This window comes from Podarcis cretensis (genome assembly GCF_951804945.1).
Source record: "Podarcis cretensis genome assembly, chromosome: 13".
Taxonomy (NCBI): Eukaryota; Metazoa; Chordata; class Lepidosauria; order Squamata; family Lacertidae; genus Podarcis; species Podarcis cretensis.
In genome coordinates, this window is record NC_137182.1 from 42,655,953 (window position 1) to 42,676,111 (window position 20,159).

Here is a 20,159-nt window from a genome sequence, read left to right on the forward strand (position 1 = left end):
TGATTTCCTTTGACACGTGTGTGTGGGTGTGTGTGTGTGTGTGTGTGTGTGTGAGAGAGAGAGAGAGAGAGAGAGAGAGAGAGAGAGAGAGAGACTGGGCTTCTTGATGTTATTGGGCTACCAACTCCCATCAGTTCCAGCCACCACAGCAAAAGGTGAGGGATGATGGGAGTTGTTGTGCAACATCTGGAGGACTGGAGGTTTCCTCCCCCCTTGTATTAAGTCACCATTCTGTCCTCCCTGCCCCCGGGATTTTCAGTTTTTCAAAAGTTCTTCCTATTCCGCAAACTGCACAACAACAAGGAGTAGCATAACAATGCGTGGGGTTTTGTGGAAACGATTTTCCCTGCTATTGCACAACTTTGCAATAGATGGAAAAGACATTCTAAAAACAAGGAAGGGAACTGAAGTGGCGATGAAAGAAAAAACATGTAAGGGTTTCTTTGTGATGGAAATTGCTACTTCTGGGCGTCATTTTAAATTCCACAAAACCGCATTTCAAATATATAGACCCAGTAAACCTGTTTGGTAAAGTGGAAGGTCAACATCCAGGGAAGAAATTATACCCTCCCAGAATCACTGGTCCCTGGTGCACCAGGATGGAGGGAGGCCTCTCCTTTCCCCAACTACTCTGGGTGGCTCCCAACAGAGTATTATTACTACTACTAATAATAATTAATATTATTAATAATAAACTGATATAAAATCAAAAACTTCCATAAACAGGGCTGCCTTCAGAAGTCTACTAAAAGTCAGATAGTTGTTTATTTCCTTGACATCTGATGGGAGGGCGTTCCACAGGGCGGGCGCCCAATCGCCTTCTAAATCTGGCCTGTGGGCGGTCCGGGAATCAGCGTGTCACTACCGAGAAGGCCCTCTGCCTGGTTCCCTGCAACCTCACTTCTTGCAGGGAGGGAACCTCAGAGCTGAACCTCAGTGTCTGGGCTGAACGATGGAGGTGGAGATGCTTATTCAGGTATACTGGGCCAAGGCTGTTTAGGGCTTTAAAGGTCATCACCACCACAACACTTTGAATTGTGCTCAGAGATGTACTGGGAGCCAATGCAGGTCTTTCAGGACAGGTGTAATATGGCCTTGACAGCTGCTCCCAGTCACCAGTCTAGCTGCCACATTCTGGATTAGTTGTAGTTTCTGGGTCACCTTCAAAGGTAGCCCCATGTAGAGCACATTGCAGTAGTCCATGGGTAGGCAAACTAAGGCCTCGGGGCTGGATCCGGCCCAATCGCCTTCTAAATCTGGCCTGTGGGCAGTCCGGGAATCAGCGTGTTTTTACAGGAGTAGAATGTGTCCTTTTATTTTAAATGCATCTCTGGGTTATTTGTAGGGACAGGAATTCATTCATTTTTTTTTTCCAAAATACAGTCCGGCCCCCCACAAGGTCTGAGGGACAGTAGACCAGACCCCTGATGAAAAAGTTTGCTGACCCCTGCAGTAGTCCAAGCGGGAGATAACCATAGTCAAATACGGAGCTAGATTGATTTCCCCCCCTCCCCTTGGCTTAGTATGAGGAATCTACCTGTGTCCCAGAATGGGAAATGGCAGTGGGTGGTGGAATTTTCCCCATGCTCAAATCATGAGCCAAACCAGGGAAGTCTGGATGGGAGGGGGCTCTGGAACTCTGTTCACATTATAGAATTTGCAAGCAGAGGTATTCTGAGTTGTCCCTCCTTTTGTAACACATCTGTGGTCTTCATGATGCAGAACACAGGATGCAAAAGTCCCAGTGATGCTTAGTAGGTTTGAGACTAGTTGGTGCCCAGAGAACAGCAAGAAATCCTTTGTGTGGCAACTCCATATAAGATGGGATATAAAATGCAATGATTTTGGGTTGACATCACTGGTTGGTAGGGACTCTGCAGGGTTTTTGAAACGGTGCGTTCCCAGCTCTAAATGCAGGTGAAGCACATGTATGACTGCTGAGCTACATTCGCTCATTCTGACCTAGAGCCAGCCACAAGATCCAGAGGCCTCCCTTCATCCTGACATACCAGGGACCAGTGATGCTGGGAGGGTGTCATTTTCCCACAATGCAATTCCAGGCTGCCTTAGCAGCTAGGATCCTACCACCTGTTCTGCACTCTTCCAAACGACCAGCTGAATGAAGCTGTCTGGTCCATGCACCTTTTTCTCATATCACTCACTCCGCAATGAGAATGAAGCCTTAAAATATGAGCCTGGCCTTGTAGCCAAGCTCTTCTGATAGAATTCAGAAGCAAGATCATAGACTCCCCCCTGGTGGCACATTAAAGCATAGCTGCCTCTTCCATCTGTTTGGCGCAGAAGATTGGAATTCAGCAGTATGCCCTAGTGATGAGAGTTAGCGGGTTTTATAAAGGATGACCAGGATTGCAACCTGAGTCAGTGGGGCACTTGCACATTCCATAGTCTCGGGATCCCCAGGCACATGGGCTGTGAATCTTGAGCAAAGAACCAAGTTCATCTGCTTCACCCGAGGCAGGAAGTGCTGAAAACCTGGACTTGGCAAGCAGGAGTGAAATGTTACTTTAATACTCTGTTATAGCTCATTTTCCCCATCATGAAACCCAAAGCAGTCGTCAGCCAACCAGGTACTGACCAGACCAAGACCTCCTTAGCTTCAGCAGGGCAGTAGTAATCTAAGAAGCCCTGTATGGTTTGGAACTAGCTACCTGAAGGCCCATCCACACTCATCTGTACCTGCCTGAACCTTAACCCTGGCGCTCTTCTCTGGTCTACTGCCGAGACCTTTAATGACAGTAAGTACCATGGACAGGGACTTCACTGTGTTCACTCATACACACACACCCTCCAGCTGTGGGAGATAAGAATGAAACCCTGACGTTTACAAGAGCCTTAAAAACTGAGTTCAATTCCAGTTTGGTTTGTAATAATTTTACGTCACTGTGCCTGTATCCTTTCAATTTTATCACACTACATCTGCTGCTCTTACTTTATTTATTTTTTATAAAATTTATTTGGTTTTTCAAATTAAAATCTTACAGAAATGTATCATAAAAACAAGATTCCAGGGACTTCCATCCTCCTCTTTGTGGGCCCTGTTATTAATCCTTTCCTCCCGCTTCTTTTATGATAATCCAAAACCTCTTCCAGTATGTCCAGAATTCAAACTTAAACTACAAGTGATATTCCAATCCTATTAACAATTTTAACTGTTTACAATGGTCCTTAAGGTAAATTATAAGTTCCCCCCATTCCTTGTTAAAGTTTTGGTCTTCCTGATTTCTGACTCTTCCAGTCATTTTAGCCATTTCAGCATAGTCCATTAACTTCATCTGCCACTCTGGTGGGAACTGTCTTCTTTCCATCTCTGGGCCAGTAACATCTGTGCAGCCTGCTGCTCTTACTTTAATGTTCTTGCTCTATATAAACTTCGCTATATTTTCTTATCTGTTGCTAAGCCATTTTGGGAGAACGAACACCATTGAAGACAGGATTTTATTTTTTTAAAAAATCACCTAATAATACATTAATTCCAGCACTCATCCTAGAGTTGTTTGCACACCTCAGGAATCCCAGCTCCCACACACTTGGCTCTTCTCCACTCTCTGCCCCAATTCCAAAACAAGAAACTGAATCCAGGATCCCTACTAGCCCTATTTCAAACCTCTAATTCCAGAGCTGAGAATGAAACCAAGAGTCAAGATCACACCCTTCAGCCCTGGACCAAAACTAAAGATCTACCAGCTCCTTGTTTCAGGCTCACCCCCACGAATTCTATTTAGAACCACATTCTTCCGCCCATGAGCCTGCCTTTAAGGAAAGGGAAAGGATCTCTGCTGCTTTGACATTCTTTATCCAACCTGACTGTCCACATTCTAAAGGAGAAATTCATCTGCACTAAGCCCCAGAGGCAGGTCCTCCCAGCCTAAAGGTGGCTTGTCTTGGGCAGTCCAGATAGTGCTGGACAACCACCCCCATCATCCCTGACCATGGGAGGCCGATGGAAGTCTAATCTCCAGAGACTCACAGGTTCCCCACACATAGGCAAGGCTTCCCATGCAGTCCAGCTGCATTAAGCCTCCTACTGGGTTCCTATGAAAGTAACTGCACCAACAGGTTTACTCAGTCTCTTCAAACAGGGACTTTACCTAAGAACTAGGAAAAACAGGCAGAAGCACCTTGCAATCCTTTTTTTTTTTGCATGGGAGGGGAGATCTTTCTGGAGATCTTTTCTCCCATAACATTCCTCCTATGAATACAATAACAGGGAGGTTTGGAGCTATTCTTTCCACAATACAGGGGTCTTGAACAGATAGATTTTAGAGAAGTGAGAACAGGGGAGGGATTTAAAGGTTCAACCCTGTACACCTTACCAGCTGAAAAGGGGTAGCAGCAGAAACAGACACACCAGAGAGCTTGATGTTTTGTTTTCAGCCTGCAATCTGCACATCTCGGACAGAGAATATAGACGGGCAAAGAACCTCTGGTGACTGGTTAAGTAGAAAATGACTCTTTGGAGTTTATGAATAAATATGCAGCCATGTAAGACCACAGCAAAAACAGATCGACATTAAATACAAGTACAGTGTGTCTCCAAGGAGCAGGAACAACTTCCGTATGTTTAACACTGATATAAAACTGCCTGAAGCTTACTGAAACCTTTTGCTCTCTAAGATGCCACAATTCCCCCACTAGGCCAGGAAGGCCTGGAAATGTGACTTGTGGCACCAGTTTATCCGACCAGCTCATGGATTCTGGAAAGCCATCCAGCATTTGTAAGCCAATCTGATGCAAGGTGTCTCTTAGAGGATGTGGTATATGCTGGGATGAGGAGGGTGGCTGTACAGAGCTCCCATCAACTGTGATCTTCATCTATGTCGCCTCTCTCTTCTCCCAAGTCTGGCTCGCTATCCAGGTTCAAAACAGGGAGGCGGTCTCCACATTCACAGTTCCGGGCACATCTGTAAATATCCCTGTAAGAGAGAATGATGGGTGAAGATGATCCCTACATGAGAGAGGGCGTAAAAACCTCTCCCTGTTTACATAACTCCACACCACACATAATATTACAAACCTCTATTGTGTTACACACAAACAGACACTTTACCGGCTATTTTTCTAAGCTAAAAGCCCCAAATGATATAATCTTCCTCAAAGGGATATTACTCTGGTGCCTTGACCATTCTTGCAGTTACTTTGTCCAGAGAATCAAAGTAGAATAGGATTATAACTGTTGAGTGACAAAGTATAACTTTGAATCTTGAAATAAAATAAAAATATTAGAAGTAGGGGGAAAGTCTACACCCAATGTGCCACCAGAGAATGAATGAGAGTCTAGAACCAAGGCCCCCCCCACCTTCGGGAGAAGAGATCCAGTACCTGCTGTGCTTCTTTGAAGTAATCACTGCGTGCTGAAGGCTGCCATCGGGACAGCACAGGTGGACGTGGACATGGCGGGTACGACAAAGGACAGGCTTTGTGATCCGAGGCCAGGGCTGCTCCAGTTCCCCCGATCCTCTGCGTAGGATCAGGTATGAGAATTTCTCCTCCTTCTTTGGTGGGTTCTGGAGGAAGACACAGAAGTTTGGGAAGGGGAAAATGGATCTCTGCAGAATACAGCTCCCCCCCCCCCCTCACTAATCTGCTTCCCAGCCTTTGCTAAAGGGCGATCCAACTCTTGAAGTTGGCTTCATGTTTAATCGGGTGTGGATTAACTGATGCCCGACTCCCTATCCGATTCAGCATGCCAGCATTTCCCAGCCCTGATCCTCCAGGATGAGAGAGGTGAAGGGAGAAGGGCAGGGTATTTGACAGATGCTGTTAATGGAGCCTAATAAAATGCCTCTTTGACCTATATCGTTCATGCACGGGAAAAGCGTATATGTAACAAAAATACAAAACATCACCGTGGACAAGTGAGCAGGTTTTATTGGCACCCTGAGTGAGGACACAATTTGACCCCCTCCCCCTCTTGCTTTCTGCTCTGTGCATGCTCTCAAGTGTGCTATGTCATAGTTTTGTGCCCCCGCTGTGCAGGGGAACTGCCTGCATGAATGGTGACAACTAACAAAAGGGCTCAGTATGCTTTTCTGCAGTCTATAGGGTAGGAAAACATAGTTAAATTATATTGGAAATGAGGGAAGCTGAGCCAACCAGCCTATTGCTTGTAACTACACAAGCAATCCAAGCTAATTGAACACAACAGGAGGTTGATCAACATACAACGTGGAAAAGCATTGCACATGGAATAAGCAGAAACTCACCCAACTGAAAGGCAGCGGGAAATACGTCTGGGTGAAGTTACATGGCAGGATACGGTCAGGCGACAAACGAGGGCATGGCAAATGGTGCGGACACTGAGCATAAGAGAGAAAGAGTAGAAAGTATCTGTTAGTCTCAGGTTATGGTAGGGTTATTTATCTCTCTGGGAATAGAAGACAACCAAAGTCTAATTTGCCCACAGGCCTCCCCAAATTAACAAGCCTTCGCATCCTATCTACTCCTCAATGCTCTAAGTGGAAGAATTTATTAGACCTGGTCCAGATGAAACAATCTCAGTCCAATAAGCCAAATGCACAGCCTGTTTCCTGCATCTCATTTCAAAACCTCTCGCGTTTCTTACACACTTGGTACAATTTAGAAGCCGTGGTTTATGTTCCACCCACTAAAACAGACTGCAAATCACAGTATTTTTTCCAAGGTTGCAAGCGAGGCTTCAGTTAGGATGAAACAGGAAATTGTGGTTTAACAAGCCCCCCAAATATTGAATTCAAACACACAAGAGATGGGTAGAGGGAACTTGCAGAAACAGCACCTTGCTTTACCTTAGGGGTTGGTGCCCTCCAGATATTGTTGGGACTCCCAAAACACATCAGCCCAGCCAACATGGCAAATGGGCTAGGATGATGGGAGCTGTAGTTCAGCAACATCTGGGCGGCATCAAGTTGTTCATTCTTGGTTTATCATACTGAGATGGTTATATCTGAACTACATACTAGCTTCCCACTACTCACACGTATCTGTTTGACAGTTTTGGTACTGTTATTTATATTGCACATTTAAAACATTTCTAGACTGGCATTCATTCAAAATCACAGGGCAGGTGTACAGCAACACTGTTAAAAACACAGCAATAAAAAACATATACAATATAAAACAAGGAACAATAATATATTCAAACCAAAACAGATAGGTTCCAGTTGCCAGAAGATGGGGTAGAAGGTTTTCAGAAAGTGCCAAAGGGACATTAACCAGCTCACTCCTTGGAGGTGGTGTCACAACAGAAAATGCCCTATCCCAATTACTGCAATGCAAAACTTGATCAACAGTATGTCACTATCTGATCTCTGTGACAGAGCAGCTCGATGTGGGAGAAAACGGTTCCTCAAGGAGTCCGGTCTCAAGTCGCTCAGGGCCCTCTATGCCAATACAAGAAGCTTACACCTGGCTCTGTTGTATACTGGCAGCCAGTGCAATTCTCAAGAGGAGCATTAGCTATGCTGCACCACATTCAGCAACCTAGCTGCAGCTTGCAGACCAGCCTCAAGGGCAGGCCCACAGACAGTTCATTACAGTAGTCCAGACTTGAGGTTAACAACAGGAACGACTGTATGTGGCAAATCAGACGAAGATGGCAAAAGGTGCTCCTAAGCACTTCAGCAATGAAGACTGATTGTGGATCACTCCCAAATGAGGCACCTGTTCCTTTCAGGGGAGGGGAATACAATTCTGTCCAGAACAGGTAAATCACCTAATTCCTGGCCCTAGGAACCATCTACAAGATCTCCTTCTTCTCAAGATTCAGCAGCAGCAGCAGCAGCAGCTCCTTTTCACTCAATCTAGCTTCAGGAAAATTTCAAAACTCACCGGGGCAAAAACGGAAGGCTCTGTTGGATCATGAACCACTTCATCTGTGCCCTACAGAAGAAGATGGGTGGGGGTAGAAAAACATAATTCATTTAAACAGTCACGCATGTCATTCTCACAGTCCTTCCTGAATCATGGGCAAGGAAGCTAAATATTGAGGAAAATACAGGGGCCAGAGGTCGGGCAGGTGCAGCTACCACAGGAACAGGCCTAGCAACTTGTTTAAAAGTTCAAGCCCATTTGAAATGGAGACAAGCCTAAATGCCTGCTACAATTATGGGGTGGGTGGGAATGAACTTTCCTTCTTTAATTAAAACTGGATTCTTAAGTATCTGTGCAAATAAGAGTGACAATCTGGAGCAGTTTTGTTAATTAGCAGAGCTTGGGGTTAAAGGTCTTCAAGAGGGAAATTATGAATCTTAAACTCATTAATTACAGTCCACGCTCCAGAGAAAAACTTTGGGGAAGACATAAAGCAATCATCAGTCTAAGAGGAGGAGGCTGACATGCTTCCTGGCACGATATCCTTCTTTAAACAATCGTTTTATTTTAGGGGTCACCAACACAGCACCCATTGGTGTAACGGCACCCTTGATGTCTTCTTCTGGTGCCCACACTTACAGCCCCCCTTGGTTATGAGGCCATCACCTTTTGTCCCATGGAGAGTATGCAGAACTGGAAGGGGAAGGTGGAAGAATGACACCCATTCCCACTTGCTCACTCAGCACTTTTAAAGGCTGTGCGTATGCGCGCACACACATTTTCTGTCTCTGGGGAGCAGGAAGAAGTCAGGGGTTGCACCCCCAGCATTTGCTCGCAGGTCTAAAAAGGCCATCAACTCCTATTTTATACCCTGCGTGCATTTATTTAAAGGCCACAAACACAGAGAAGTGCCTCACCTTTAAAATAAGATCCCGGGCTTCCATGAGCATCTGATGACCTTCTTTGGTCCCATTCTCTACCAGAACCTGGAAAAATGAAGGCAAGGGAGAGACTATACACTGGGTGGTGCTGAGCAACAGCCCCACCCCCCATTCCCAAAGAAGAGCAGGCTTCTGCAGTGCATGGAATGCAAGGGAAAGTTGTTACTATCTATAGCACCACCAGTGGGCAAGGCACACGAGAATAAATCCCTGTCCTGGGGAGCTTACAATATTAAGATTTTATACAGAGGAAGCAGGTGCCTCCACTTTCTGCTGCTCTCTCAGTGCCGTGACTTGGTGATCCAGGAACAGCAGCTCACAGAGTTTCCTCTGAGTTGCCCTAAGAATCAGGAGCCCCCTTTTCATTCAATGTACAGAGGAATCCAGGTCACAGTTGGAGAAAAAGAGAGAATTGCAGAGACGATAGAAACTGCATAGGTAAAAGTAAAGGGACCCCGGACCATTAGGTCCAGTCGCGGACGACTCTGGGGTTGCGGCACTCATCTTGCTTTATTGGCTGAGGGAGCCGGTATACAGCTTCCGGGTCATGTGGCCAGCATGACCAAGGCACTTCTCGCAAGCGGTGCATGGAAACGCCGTTTACCTTCCCGCCGGAGCATGAAGGTGCTTTCTAACTGCTAGGTTGGCAGGAGCAGGGACCGAGCAACAGGAGCCCACCCCGTCGCGGGGATTTGAACCGCTGACCTTCTGATCGGGAAGCCCTAGGCTCTGTGGTTTAACCCACAGTGCCACCTGTGTCCCATAGAAACTGCATATCCCCCTCCATTTACTGGAGCCAATAGGAGCTCCACACACCCTCACCTCTAATTATGGTGAGCGTGTAATATGTGTGCAGGGTCCAAATAGGTAGCTTTCTCCAAGCCTTACTACAATACAGGGAGTGAGGGCAGAGAGGAGGCAAGGATATGCTGCAGGATGGGTAGGGAGGCCACATGGGCCACACCCAGTTATTCCCTATCCCTGGAACAGAAGAATGGAAGGCAAGGTTAACAGGGAAGGTATATGTGGTTGCTTCAGGTGCACGTATTTAGGGGGAGAAACACAGTATCAGATGGGTAAGCTGTTTGTCCACTTACCAAAAAGCCACCTGTCTTTCTCCAGAGTGTCTGCACTGTCTCCACTCTCTGAGCATAACTTTGGAGTTCGTTGAGTGAGAAAGCAGAAACCACAAGGTCAAATTTCACCTACATGTGGAGCAAAGGGAGAGAGAGAGATGTGGCTGGAATATGTAGGAACGGTATATTCAATTACAAATTTTAGGGTCTTTTAAAAAAGAAAGGAAAAAGCCCAAAAGTTTAATTTAGAGCCAGTGTGGACAACTTCTGCAGTGTAACAGTCAAGCTGTTGGACTTAATACCGGGAAGATCAGTCCATTCTCTGCTCTGCCATGAAGTTTCCCAGGTGACTGTGACAAAGGTACACTCTCAGCTTAACCTACTTCACAGGGCAATGATCCAACTGGTGGTGGCTGGCAGCAGTTGGGGAGGGCAGAAGAGGCCTCTGTATAATGGAAATTTTTAAGGGCCCTCTGTAACAGATATGTTGTCAATTTGGTGGAAGTAGCAGAAGACGTGAAAAATTCCTCCCATGAACTTCCTTATGGCTCAAGCCATTGGTATTATTCGATAAAATATCTGATTATTCTTACGTGCACTTAAGTGTGGCAAATGTTGGCTACTTGCAGGGTTTTTTAAATGGAAAATTTACACAGCATAAGAAGTATTTAAAAACAAACTCGGGTGAAGACCAGTTCCAATCATTAAGCCTGGGGAATGGGAGGGGAAACCTGGTTAGATGGGGAAATTAACCAGTTCATGTGGGAAATCCTTGTGGGATTCTGGAAAACACACAATGGTACCCAGTCAACGGAACAACGGGGGACTGTAGGCACCTGAATGCGGATTTAACGAGACCCCCTGGGACTCATGCTGCTCTGAGTGCAGCTCCCATTGGGAGGAAATTAAGATGAGTTGTTATTATTACCTTTGGTGAGACTGGGAGGAACTGCCGAAAGTAGACTCCTGGGATGCAGAGATTCTTGTCCTCAGAAATGCCTGGGTAGTTGTTGTTTTTTTTAAAAAAGAACAAAAACAAAGGTAGAAGCACGGAGAGGTTTGTGAGAGCTCAAATACAACAGGTTAAGTGCTATAACTCAGTGAGTAGAATGTACGTTTTGCATGCAGAAGGTGCTAAGCTCAATCCCTGATATCCCCAGCTAGGGCTGGGAGAGACTCCTGCTGAAACCCTGGAGAGCGACTGCCAGCCAGTGTCTGCAGTACTGAGAAAGATGGACCAATGGCCTTACTCTGTATAATAATAATAATAATAATAATAATAATAATAATAATAATAATTTATTACTTATACCCCAACCATCTGGCTGGGCCTCCCCAGCCACTCTGGGTGACTTCCAACAGGATATTAAAAACACAATAAAATATCAAACATGAAAAACTTCCTTAAACAGGGCTGCCTTCAGATGTCTTCTGAAAGTCAGATAGTTGTTTATTTCCTTGACATCTGATGGGAGGGCGTTCCACAGGACAGCTGCCACTACCAAAAAGGCCCTCTGCCTAGTTCCCTGTAACCTCACTTCTTGCAGCAAGGGAACTGCCAGAAAGCCCTTGGAGCTGGACCTCAGTGTCCAGGCTGAACAATGGGGGTGGAGACGCTCCTTCAGGTATACGGGGCTGAGGCCGCTTAGGGCTTTAAAGGTCAGCACCAACACCTTGAATTATGCTTGGAAACTCATTGGGAGCCAATGTAGATCTTTCAGGACCGGTGCTATATGGTCTCACCGGTTGCTCCTAGTCACCAGTCTAGCTGCCGCATTCTGGACTAGTTGTAGTTTCCAGGTCACCTTCAAAGGTAGCCCCACGTAGAGCGCATTGCAGTAATCCAAGCGGGAGATAACCAGAGCATGCACCACTCTGGCGAGACAGTCCGCGGGAAGGTTGGGTCTCAGCCTACGTACCAGATGGAGCAGTTTCCTATGCTCCCATGATTCTAGTGGCAATGGGTGGGAAGTGCAGTACAGAAAGGGACTGAAGCCATACGGCCCAGAAGCAGGTTTGATGCTTAAAGAGTAGGGTTACATTTCATTTCAAGGGAAGTTCTCCATATAGCACCACTCACAACTCTCACCTTTCATCAGCCTCTCAGCTAAGGCTAACATTGAAGCCGAACTATCGATGTTCATGTACTCGTTGATACTCTTGCCCCAGATGCCGTGTGCTGCCCTAAAGTGAAGGGAGAGGAGAGGGAAGAAAGGAGCAGGGTGGAACGTCTATGAATGGTCTCTTCTAAAAGATCTAAGCTGCTGGGATGGGAAGACTCCTGGACCAGGGATAAAGAACCTGTGACCCTCCAGATACTGGATTACAGCTACTACTATTCTTGACCACTAACCTGCTGGCTGGGACGCAGGTGGCGCTGTGGGTTAAAGCCTCAGCGCCTAGGGCTTGCCGATCGAAAGGTCGGCGGTTCAAATCCCTGCGGCGGGGTGCGCTCCCGCTGCTCGGTCCCAGTGCCTGCCAACCTAGCAGTTCGAAAGCACCTCCGGGTGCAAGTAGATAAATAGGGACCGCTTACCAGCGGGAAGGTAAACGGCGTTTCTGTGTGCGGCTCTGGCTCTGGCCAGAGCAGCGATGTCACGCTGGCCACGTGACCCGGAAGTGTCTCCGGACAGCGCTGGCCCCTGGCCTCTTAAGTGAGATGGGTGCACAACCCCAGAGTCTGTCAAGACTGGCCCGTACGGGCAGGGGTACCTTTACCTTTACCTTTTAACCTGCTGGCTGATGGGAGTTAGGAGTCCAGCAGCAGGAGGGCCACAGGTTCCCCACCCCTATTTACATCAATATTTTCCTCCCTCCCTCCCTCCCTCAATGCTGCTCAGAAATTGACATGGTTTCTCACCAGGTGACAGTGCCCGTTCCTGAGCCGAAATCCAACAGGGTGCGCGGCTCAAAGTCCGAGACTCTCTTCTGGATCTGAAGGAGGCAAAAAGAGAAACTGATTCGTAAACCAAGGACTGCTGTCAACTGAAGATACATATGAACCTTTCCAAAAAAAAAAAACAGGGTCCTTTTTGTTGGGGGATAATTCAGAGGGAAATTCCCAGGTGTTAAAAGAGACTATTTATGTATGCTACTACTGCGGCTGGTGTCTTTTTAGCCCAAAAATGGAAAACGAGAGAGGTCCCAACCAAAGAAGAATGGCTACTTAAATTGATGGAATACACACAGTTTGCAGATTTAACATATAGAATAAGAGAACAAGAAGAATGCATGTTTAAAGAAGACTGAAAAACGTTTACTGAATATATGGGTGAAAATTGTGTTCATTTAAAAACACTGGTAGCATTAAGATAAATTCAACAGTGTAAATAAGTTTTGATGGATGTAACAATGGATTACTGAATGGTTTAGTTGACGTAAAATATGTAGGGATGTATGGTATGCAAAATGAACCACGGACAGGGAAGAAGGGAAGCCATTGATTTAAGGTTGTTTAAATGAATATTTTGAAATGTAATTTAGAAAATTTAATAAAAATTATATACAAAAAAATAAAAAACATATGACCCCGTTCTCCATTCGAAAGTAGGGTACGGTATTTACAAATGCACCCTGCAGTGCGATAACGATCACTTTAAAAGCAACACCAAAGTAATTAACTATGCAAAAACAAAACAGGATGGCATTCAACCAAGTTTTACTCAAGAGTAGGCCTACTAAAATTAATGGACCTAATGTATATCAATTTCTAGGGGTCTACACTGAGGAAAGCTTAGCGGAATACCACACAGCCCAAAAAGTTTTTATATACCTAGAAATTCAAAAGGAATGTTGCAAACCTTACAGAATACACTTGCTTTGCACTGCCACAGCAGGGAGAGTGTACAAAGCAACTTTGATCACCTAACTGCAGCTGGTGCATGGGCTAATAGAGCGAGCAGAAGCCACTCAGGTATAAGAGTCTCAGGTTATGAATCATACTAAATAATGCTAGCCTACCTTATAGAGCTGTTGTTAACCATTGCAGAAACAATGCAGGTGAAGCAGTTTGGTCATTTAATGGGCAGTGTATAAATCAAGGATGGGGAATCTCTCTCCATTTGCTCCCCAAGACTCTCACACCACATCACAAATAATACCCTCCTTGATTATTCTTAACCTGTCTGGAAATGTGCCCTTGAACTCCAATAATGGCTCCTGCTCACCAGGGTGGAGGACAGAGGAGTGTGCATGTGGATGCGTATAGAAACTAGCCTATTGAACAAAGGGAAACTTTTTCTTTCCTGATCTGCGTACTTTTGCCTCTCACCCTATCCACTGTCATATGGCCCCCAGAAGGTCACCAAGAATGAAATACTGACCACAGGCTCAGAAAGCATTTTATATGAGGGGCAGGGAACCCAAGCCATATCTATTTTATTCATTTCCTGTATTTTTAATCCTGTTTGCAGAGGCAAATTACTGTTTGCCAAATTCGCTCATACCAATTGGCGGGGTGGGGGTGGGGCATTTGCAAACCGTCTTACAAATCCAAAAATAAAAAGGCAAGACGTATGAGGAAGAAGTGCTGAGGGAAAATGTAGAGAGGGATGATCTGTTATTCAAGGCCAGGACAAAGTGGTGACCCAGAGCAAGGCATTTATATGCAGCTCAGGTCAGGCTGATCTTCTCTTGAAACTATTCATGGCTCCTGTTCCTTTGAGCCAATGGATGGAGACAGAATCCCTCTGGTTTTTTTGTTTTGTTTACATAAAGGTAGGGCTTGCCAGAAGACCCCAACAAAGCAAATCCTTTGCTCAAAGGGGATGAGAACCTGGGGTTCTCATATCTAAATGATGCTGCACTAGTCAGAGGCCTGAATAATCCAGAGTTTTATCAAATGAATGTTTGTTGGTGATGTTTTAACTACTAGTAAATTAATAGCCACCAAGTTATTTTGAACATGTAGTACACAGCCATCTTCTCACCCTGCTCCACCCACTAAAAACATGAAACGTCAACTCACTTCATGGAAAGCTCGGGTCACAGCTGCAAAAACCCCATCCATCCGGGCTGCCATGTATATAAAGCTGAGCTCTTCAGTGTACCTAGCAAAAGACAAACCACATAACCAAGTCAGCAAGGAGCACAATTCTCACAGCCTGTGCCACAAAGAGAAAAGGGAAAGCACAGCACCACAAAAAAGGGCTGAGCGAGAGCTCCCTGCTGGTCTAAGCTGTGTAATGAGTCATATCTGCTCTACTACCAGTTGTTGCTATTGACTTATCCCTATTACAATAAAGAGCCGGGTGTCTTCTGCAGGCTGGCCAAATTTAATTCAACCTTCTGAGAATCTCACTTTCCATTTAAGTGACAATGAACAATCCTCTAGTTCTTAGCGTTAAGACAAGATCTGAACAGAGGCGGGTGTGAGTCACAAAAGGCAGGCAACAGCAAAAAAAGTATACATAAAATATTTGGATATGGATATGGTAGCATATAGTCATCAAAAGAACAGATCAGGACCATGGCCCATCTGCTCCAGCCTTCTTCTCCTATCACACTCCCATAATGGCTAACAAAATTTTTGTGCAAAGCCCAGAAGTAGGAAATGAGGGTGATAGCCCTATTCTGCTTGCAGCTGATATTCAGACCCACTTTACCTCTGGCACTAGAAGCAGTAAACATCCATTTGCATAGTAGCCACCAACAGACAGTGCTACTCTCCATGAATTTATCTAAAGCCATGTAAGAATGCATGTCCAGGACCACGTAAGTTTGCTGTAGATTACTGTTTGGAATAAGTCACCATATTGATTCTCCATATTTAGAACATGAAACAAAAAGAGAAAGGCTCTGCAAAAAAAGGGCTTTATCTGCCAGTCTGTGTTCAGTAATATGAGACGGCATGCTATGTTCGCACCAAATCTTCCGAAGAGAATCAGGTCCTTGGTTTCTGGCAAGGTCCCCAGGACACTCACTTCAGCTCCTCCCAGTGGTAAGTTGCTTTTCGGAGGGCATCCAAGACCTTTTTCTGCAGCTTCGCCTCGGCTTCCTCATCCAGAGGGCCCGTGGTATCTGAGACAGAAGAAGTTGAATTATTTTATTTAATCCCACTCTTCTCCCACACTAGTATCAGTCATTATTCAACCCCCTTTCTCCCACCCACCCCCATGCAACAACATGTAAGGTAAGTTAGGCTAAAAGAGTGTGACTAGCTCAAGATCGCCCAGCAGGTTACATAGCTAAGTTGGGAATAGCGTCATATCCTCACTCTCTGGGAATAGGTACTGTCTCCTCCACAACCAACCCACAAATCTGCACTCACTTTTCTTCTCCCGAAATTTCTGCTCCAATTCATAAGCCTTCCTGCGCAGATCTGCAGCCTCCAGGGGGCGTTTGCGGCTCCACAGGTAGTTGGTGAGGGCCTTGGTTTGTTGCTCCAGATTCCGCATAGAGGATTCTGGGGGGAACGAAAAGCTAGTCAGGGTAGGGGCACCTACAGCAGCTCTCACTTGAAGACCCAAAGCACTTTCTCAGCTTGTTATGATGCTATCAACATGCAGTGAACTTTATTATCAGGGGATGAGCAACAGGTAGTAAGTACCCCCCCCAAAAAAATCTGCAGTAGATAAGCAAGGGATTTTGAATTCTAAGTATTTAATAGAAGCAGCAACAAAACAGAAGTCTTTTGCTCCCCAATCCAGTCTGTATGAGTCCTTGATCTGTCACCAACTCAAAATGTAGATGTATACAGTCATACCTCGTGTTGCGTTCCGCTCTAGTTGCGGACTTTTCGGGGTGAGAATGGCACCCTGAAACAGATTAAGTCTGCAACTGGAGGTACAACTGTACTTGTACAACAAGGGCGGGGAAGCACTTAATTGTGTATTGATTTTAAAAATGTATAACTTGCTTTTCCCAGTGTCGGTCTCCAGGAAGCTTACAGCTATAAAATATACCATTTACACAATTAAAACCATAAATTAAGGCTTCAAAAATTTTAAAACATCAATAATTTAAAAACTAAAAGGAAAAGGAAAACATCTGAGAAACATTCATGGTGCAAAGGCCTCCTGAAACAAGAGTTTTGACAAAGCAACTGAAACTCAGTAGGGATGGTGCCTGTCTAACTTTTTGTAAGAGGCAGCTGCACAGAGTTAGGCCCACAACACTTGAAGGCTTAACTTCTCATTGATGCAAGTCCAAATCCCTGCACCTCCTTGAGGTATAAGCTACAAAATATTATCTTTATTATTATTGTTTATTCATGCAGATGATTTATATCCTGCCTTTCCAATACATTTGCATTGCTCAGAGGAGCAATACAATAAAATGCAATCACTGCATATGTGTGTAGTGTGTATACACACACACTCTCTCTCTCTACCTATCTAACACCAAAATAAGAAAACGAAGTCCCAAGGCTGTCTTCAAGGCTAGGAGACCTGTAGTCCTCCAGAGTTTACAGGTCTACAACTCTCATTTTTGACTATTGTCCGTGTTGATTGGGAGTTGTAGTCCAACACACCCTGGAGGGTCACGTATTCTCCAGCCCCGATATACAACATCACGGGACCAAGAAAACAACAATAGTTTATTACAAAATCATTCTTTAACTCTGCATCTCTGGAGTTGGGAAGAGTGAACTCAGCCCACCCAACAAATCTATGAAGTGCATATGAGTCCACTACCCTTCATCCCACCCCACATATCACAGAGGTGCCATTGTTAATGGGTTTTACTTACCAGTTACCAGAAATTGAGCTACTTCTACCAGTTCAGAAGGAAGCCTGACATTTTTGAGATGGAGGATGCCCGGGTGCTGACGATGTGGAATTTTGCCCAAGAAATCAGAAGAATTATCTACTTGGGAGACCTTGGGTATGACAGTTGCCAGGCCCTGAGGGTAGACAAACAGGAAAAAAAGGCTAGTTATGAGACCCATAGACATGTTCACAGCCAGGCAGAACTACAGCAGTGTTACAAACTGCGATATGAAAGCCAGGAGCTAAATGGACCCTTAACACTAGGTTATGGGCACAACAACATGTCTAGGCACTTTTTTAAAACAAGAATACGAAGCTGAAAATGAATGATCTGCAGCTAAGCAGTCTAGTCCTTATATTCCTCAGAGTAGCTGGAAGTGGGAGACAGAAAAAGGTCCTCCTTTCCTTCCACTCTGCAATTTAAATCTGAAATCTCAGGCTCAGTACTAAACTCAGAAGCGGCTCATGCTAATGAAATTCCCTGTCGCAAAATGTGCCTAGAACAATGGTAGTTTCGAACACTGAACTACAGGGAGTAATGCAGGTTTATGTGGCCAAGGAAGGTAGGAGGAGGACAACATTGCTAAGCTAGAGAGGCCCAATCCAGCATGTCTGTGCCAAACAGTGACCATCCACATCCATTAGAAGCTCAGAGAAACCAACTTGCTAATTTTCAAAACAATTTTTGTTTGCTTTTATGCATTTCACAATGTTTTCTTTTATTCAAAGAAGTGTATCTATGTCACCATATCATAAAGTATCAGGGCAACAATAAAAAACACCTTGGGGGGGGGAAAATATTAAAAATCATCAGAATGTCTGTCTAATTAAGAGTTGCAAAGCTATGTTGGCATAAAACAATTTTGCTACTGTTGTGAGCTGCTTTGACAACAACAACAACAACAACAACAACAACAATTTATTTATGCCCCGCCCATATCTTTGAGTGGAAAGATATACATACAATACATACACAGAGAGAAAGAGAAGATAAGTGTAAACAACCAAGACTAGCATGGCATAAATAACCACCAGGTGGAAGTATGAACTTCATTATTTCCAAGTGAGGGGAGAGCGGTGGGCTAACAAACAAGTCACAGAGGCAAAGATTGGGGGTTGAACATTTGTGTCTTATCCATTTGCAAGCCGCTTTGAGGATGTCTGAATTTTACATACATTTCATGAAACAAACGAACAAAATAAAATTAAGCAGAATCCAGAGCAAGGCAAGTGGTGCCCCAAAAGAATAAAAATAACCAGTTATTGATGAATCCACATTTTAGTTAAGGGGGGGTGGGGTGGCTGGTCTTAATCACCACCACTATTATTGCAATTATTAAGGCTGCATGCAATTTCATAACATTTGCATGCTGCTGGGTTGCTTAAAAAAACCCCAAAAATAATCACCCTCAAAGCGCGTTTTCAAAAAGAGAATAAAGCAATAAAATTATTAGCGGAACCAATTCAAAACAGCCCCCCCCCCAAAAAAAAAAATCCCGAAAACAAGAAAAACACACCAGCATTTTAGGTTTATCTGGGTCGACACTGAGGCGGGTTTGCAACCCGAGAGCATCACATTCTCCTATAAGCCACAGTTCAGGAAAGTCTGACCACCCGCAAATTAATGGCACGGGCTTCCTAAGAAACTCAAGCCTAAAGAAAGCCTGGAAATGCAAAGCTTACAGCGCTCCCAGCCCTCTCGCGGATAAACGGGGGCGAAGGGGGGAAAACCCACCCTAAATGCCATAGGATAATTCCACGTTTTCCTCAAGCACCTCGCAGCCGCCATCTTCGGAAGGGAATTGGTGCTCGTCGCGCCGTCGCATCAACGCTCCTCTCCCCCGCCGCGTCGCACCGCAGCCGCCATCTTGGGTAGGGCACTGACCCAAGCTGCATCGTACAAGCGCATGCGCGTAACTCTCCACTCCGTTCCTACAAGCTGCTCGCGGGGACGCAGAGCGAGCGCAAACCAGAGAGGCAGGCCCCGTGTCCACGCCCCCTAAGCTGCTGATTGGCCCCAGAGTCACCAATCATCAGCAGCTGCCTCCCCTCAGTTGTTGTATTTTTGGTCACTTTTTTTTTAAAGAAAAAGAAGAGCGGTGTATTTGCATACTGCTCGCTGATTCGCTCGTTTGGCGTTCTAAGGCAGGGATGTGCGCGCCCTCTTCCTTTAGCTTTCCAGGGATACGGTAGTTTGTTCTCTTTGAGGAGTTCTGAGCCTGTATGCTCGTGTGAGGCTGGCTGCGTGAGCGGGCATATTATTATGTTTTCTTTTCGCAAGTTAAGAGAGTAAAAAATAATAATGCATTGAATAAAGCTTGAACTGTTACAGAGTCCCATTCGCAAGTAGCAAGCCGCTCTGGATAACCACTGTTATCTTCTTCAGTGAAGTTGTTCCACAACAGTTCACCACATTATTATTTTTAATTAGCTACTACATGCCAGACTTTGATTAAAATGGCTGTACTGGATTATTTCACATTTCAGAGTCACTGATGTGAATAAAAATTTCCTGTGCGTTATAGTTTTCAAGTTATTCCGGGGGAAGGATGAAAATTAGGGAAATATTGATACAATCACGAAGCATGGTAGAATGATGAAATAAAACAAAGACCCCAGTCAAT

General features: G+C 45.1%; 1 protein-coding gene across 1 annotated transcript; it reads right to left on the reverse strand.

Moving 5' to 3' along the window:
* Nucleotides 1-2,499: 2,499 nt before the first annotated feature.
* On the reverse strand, nucleotides 2,500-19,460 carry METTL17 (methyltransferase like 17). Its single transcript, XM_079950281.1, has 14 exons — nucleotides 19,271-19,460; nucleotides 17,516-17,669; nucleotides 16,095-16,229; nucleotides 15,748-15,844; nucleotides 14,793-14,874; nucleotides 12,687-12,760; nucleotides 11,916-12,010; nucleotides 10,755-10,825; nucleotides 9,848-9,955; nucleotides 8,727-8,795; nucleotides 7,828-7,878; nucleotides 6,225-6,317; nucleotides 5,341-5,525; nucleotides 2,500-4,934 (listed from the first exon to the last, which is right to left on the reverse strand). The coding sequence occupies exons 1-14, from the start codon at nucleotides 19,322-19,324 to the stop codon at nucleotides 4,817-4,819; spliced, it is 1,386 nt and encodes a 461-aa protein (XP_079806407.1). The 5' UTR covers nucleotides 19,325-19,460; the 3' UTR covers nucleotides 2,500-4,816.
* Nucleotides 19,461-20,159: the final 699 nt, after the last annotated feature.

What these genes read in the sequence shown, in the direction of transcription:
- METTL17 (XM_079950281.1), bottom strand. Translation starts at nt 19,324, where the DNA reads ATGGCGGCTGCGAGGTGCTTGAGGAAAACGTGGAATTATCCTATGGCA. An exon ending in ATTATCCTATGGCATTTAGG is followed by an intron (nt 17,670 to 19,270) that starts GTGGGTTTTCCC and finishes GTCTACCCTCAG; the next exon opens with GGCCTGGCAACTGTCATACC. An exon ending in AGCCTTCCGTTTTTGCCCCG is followed by an intron (nt 6,318 to 7,827) that starts GTGAGTTTTGAA and finishes TCTTATGCTCAG; the next exon opens with TGTCCGCACCATTTGCCATG.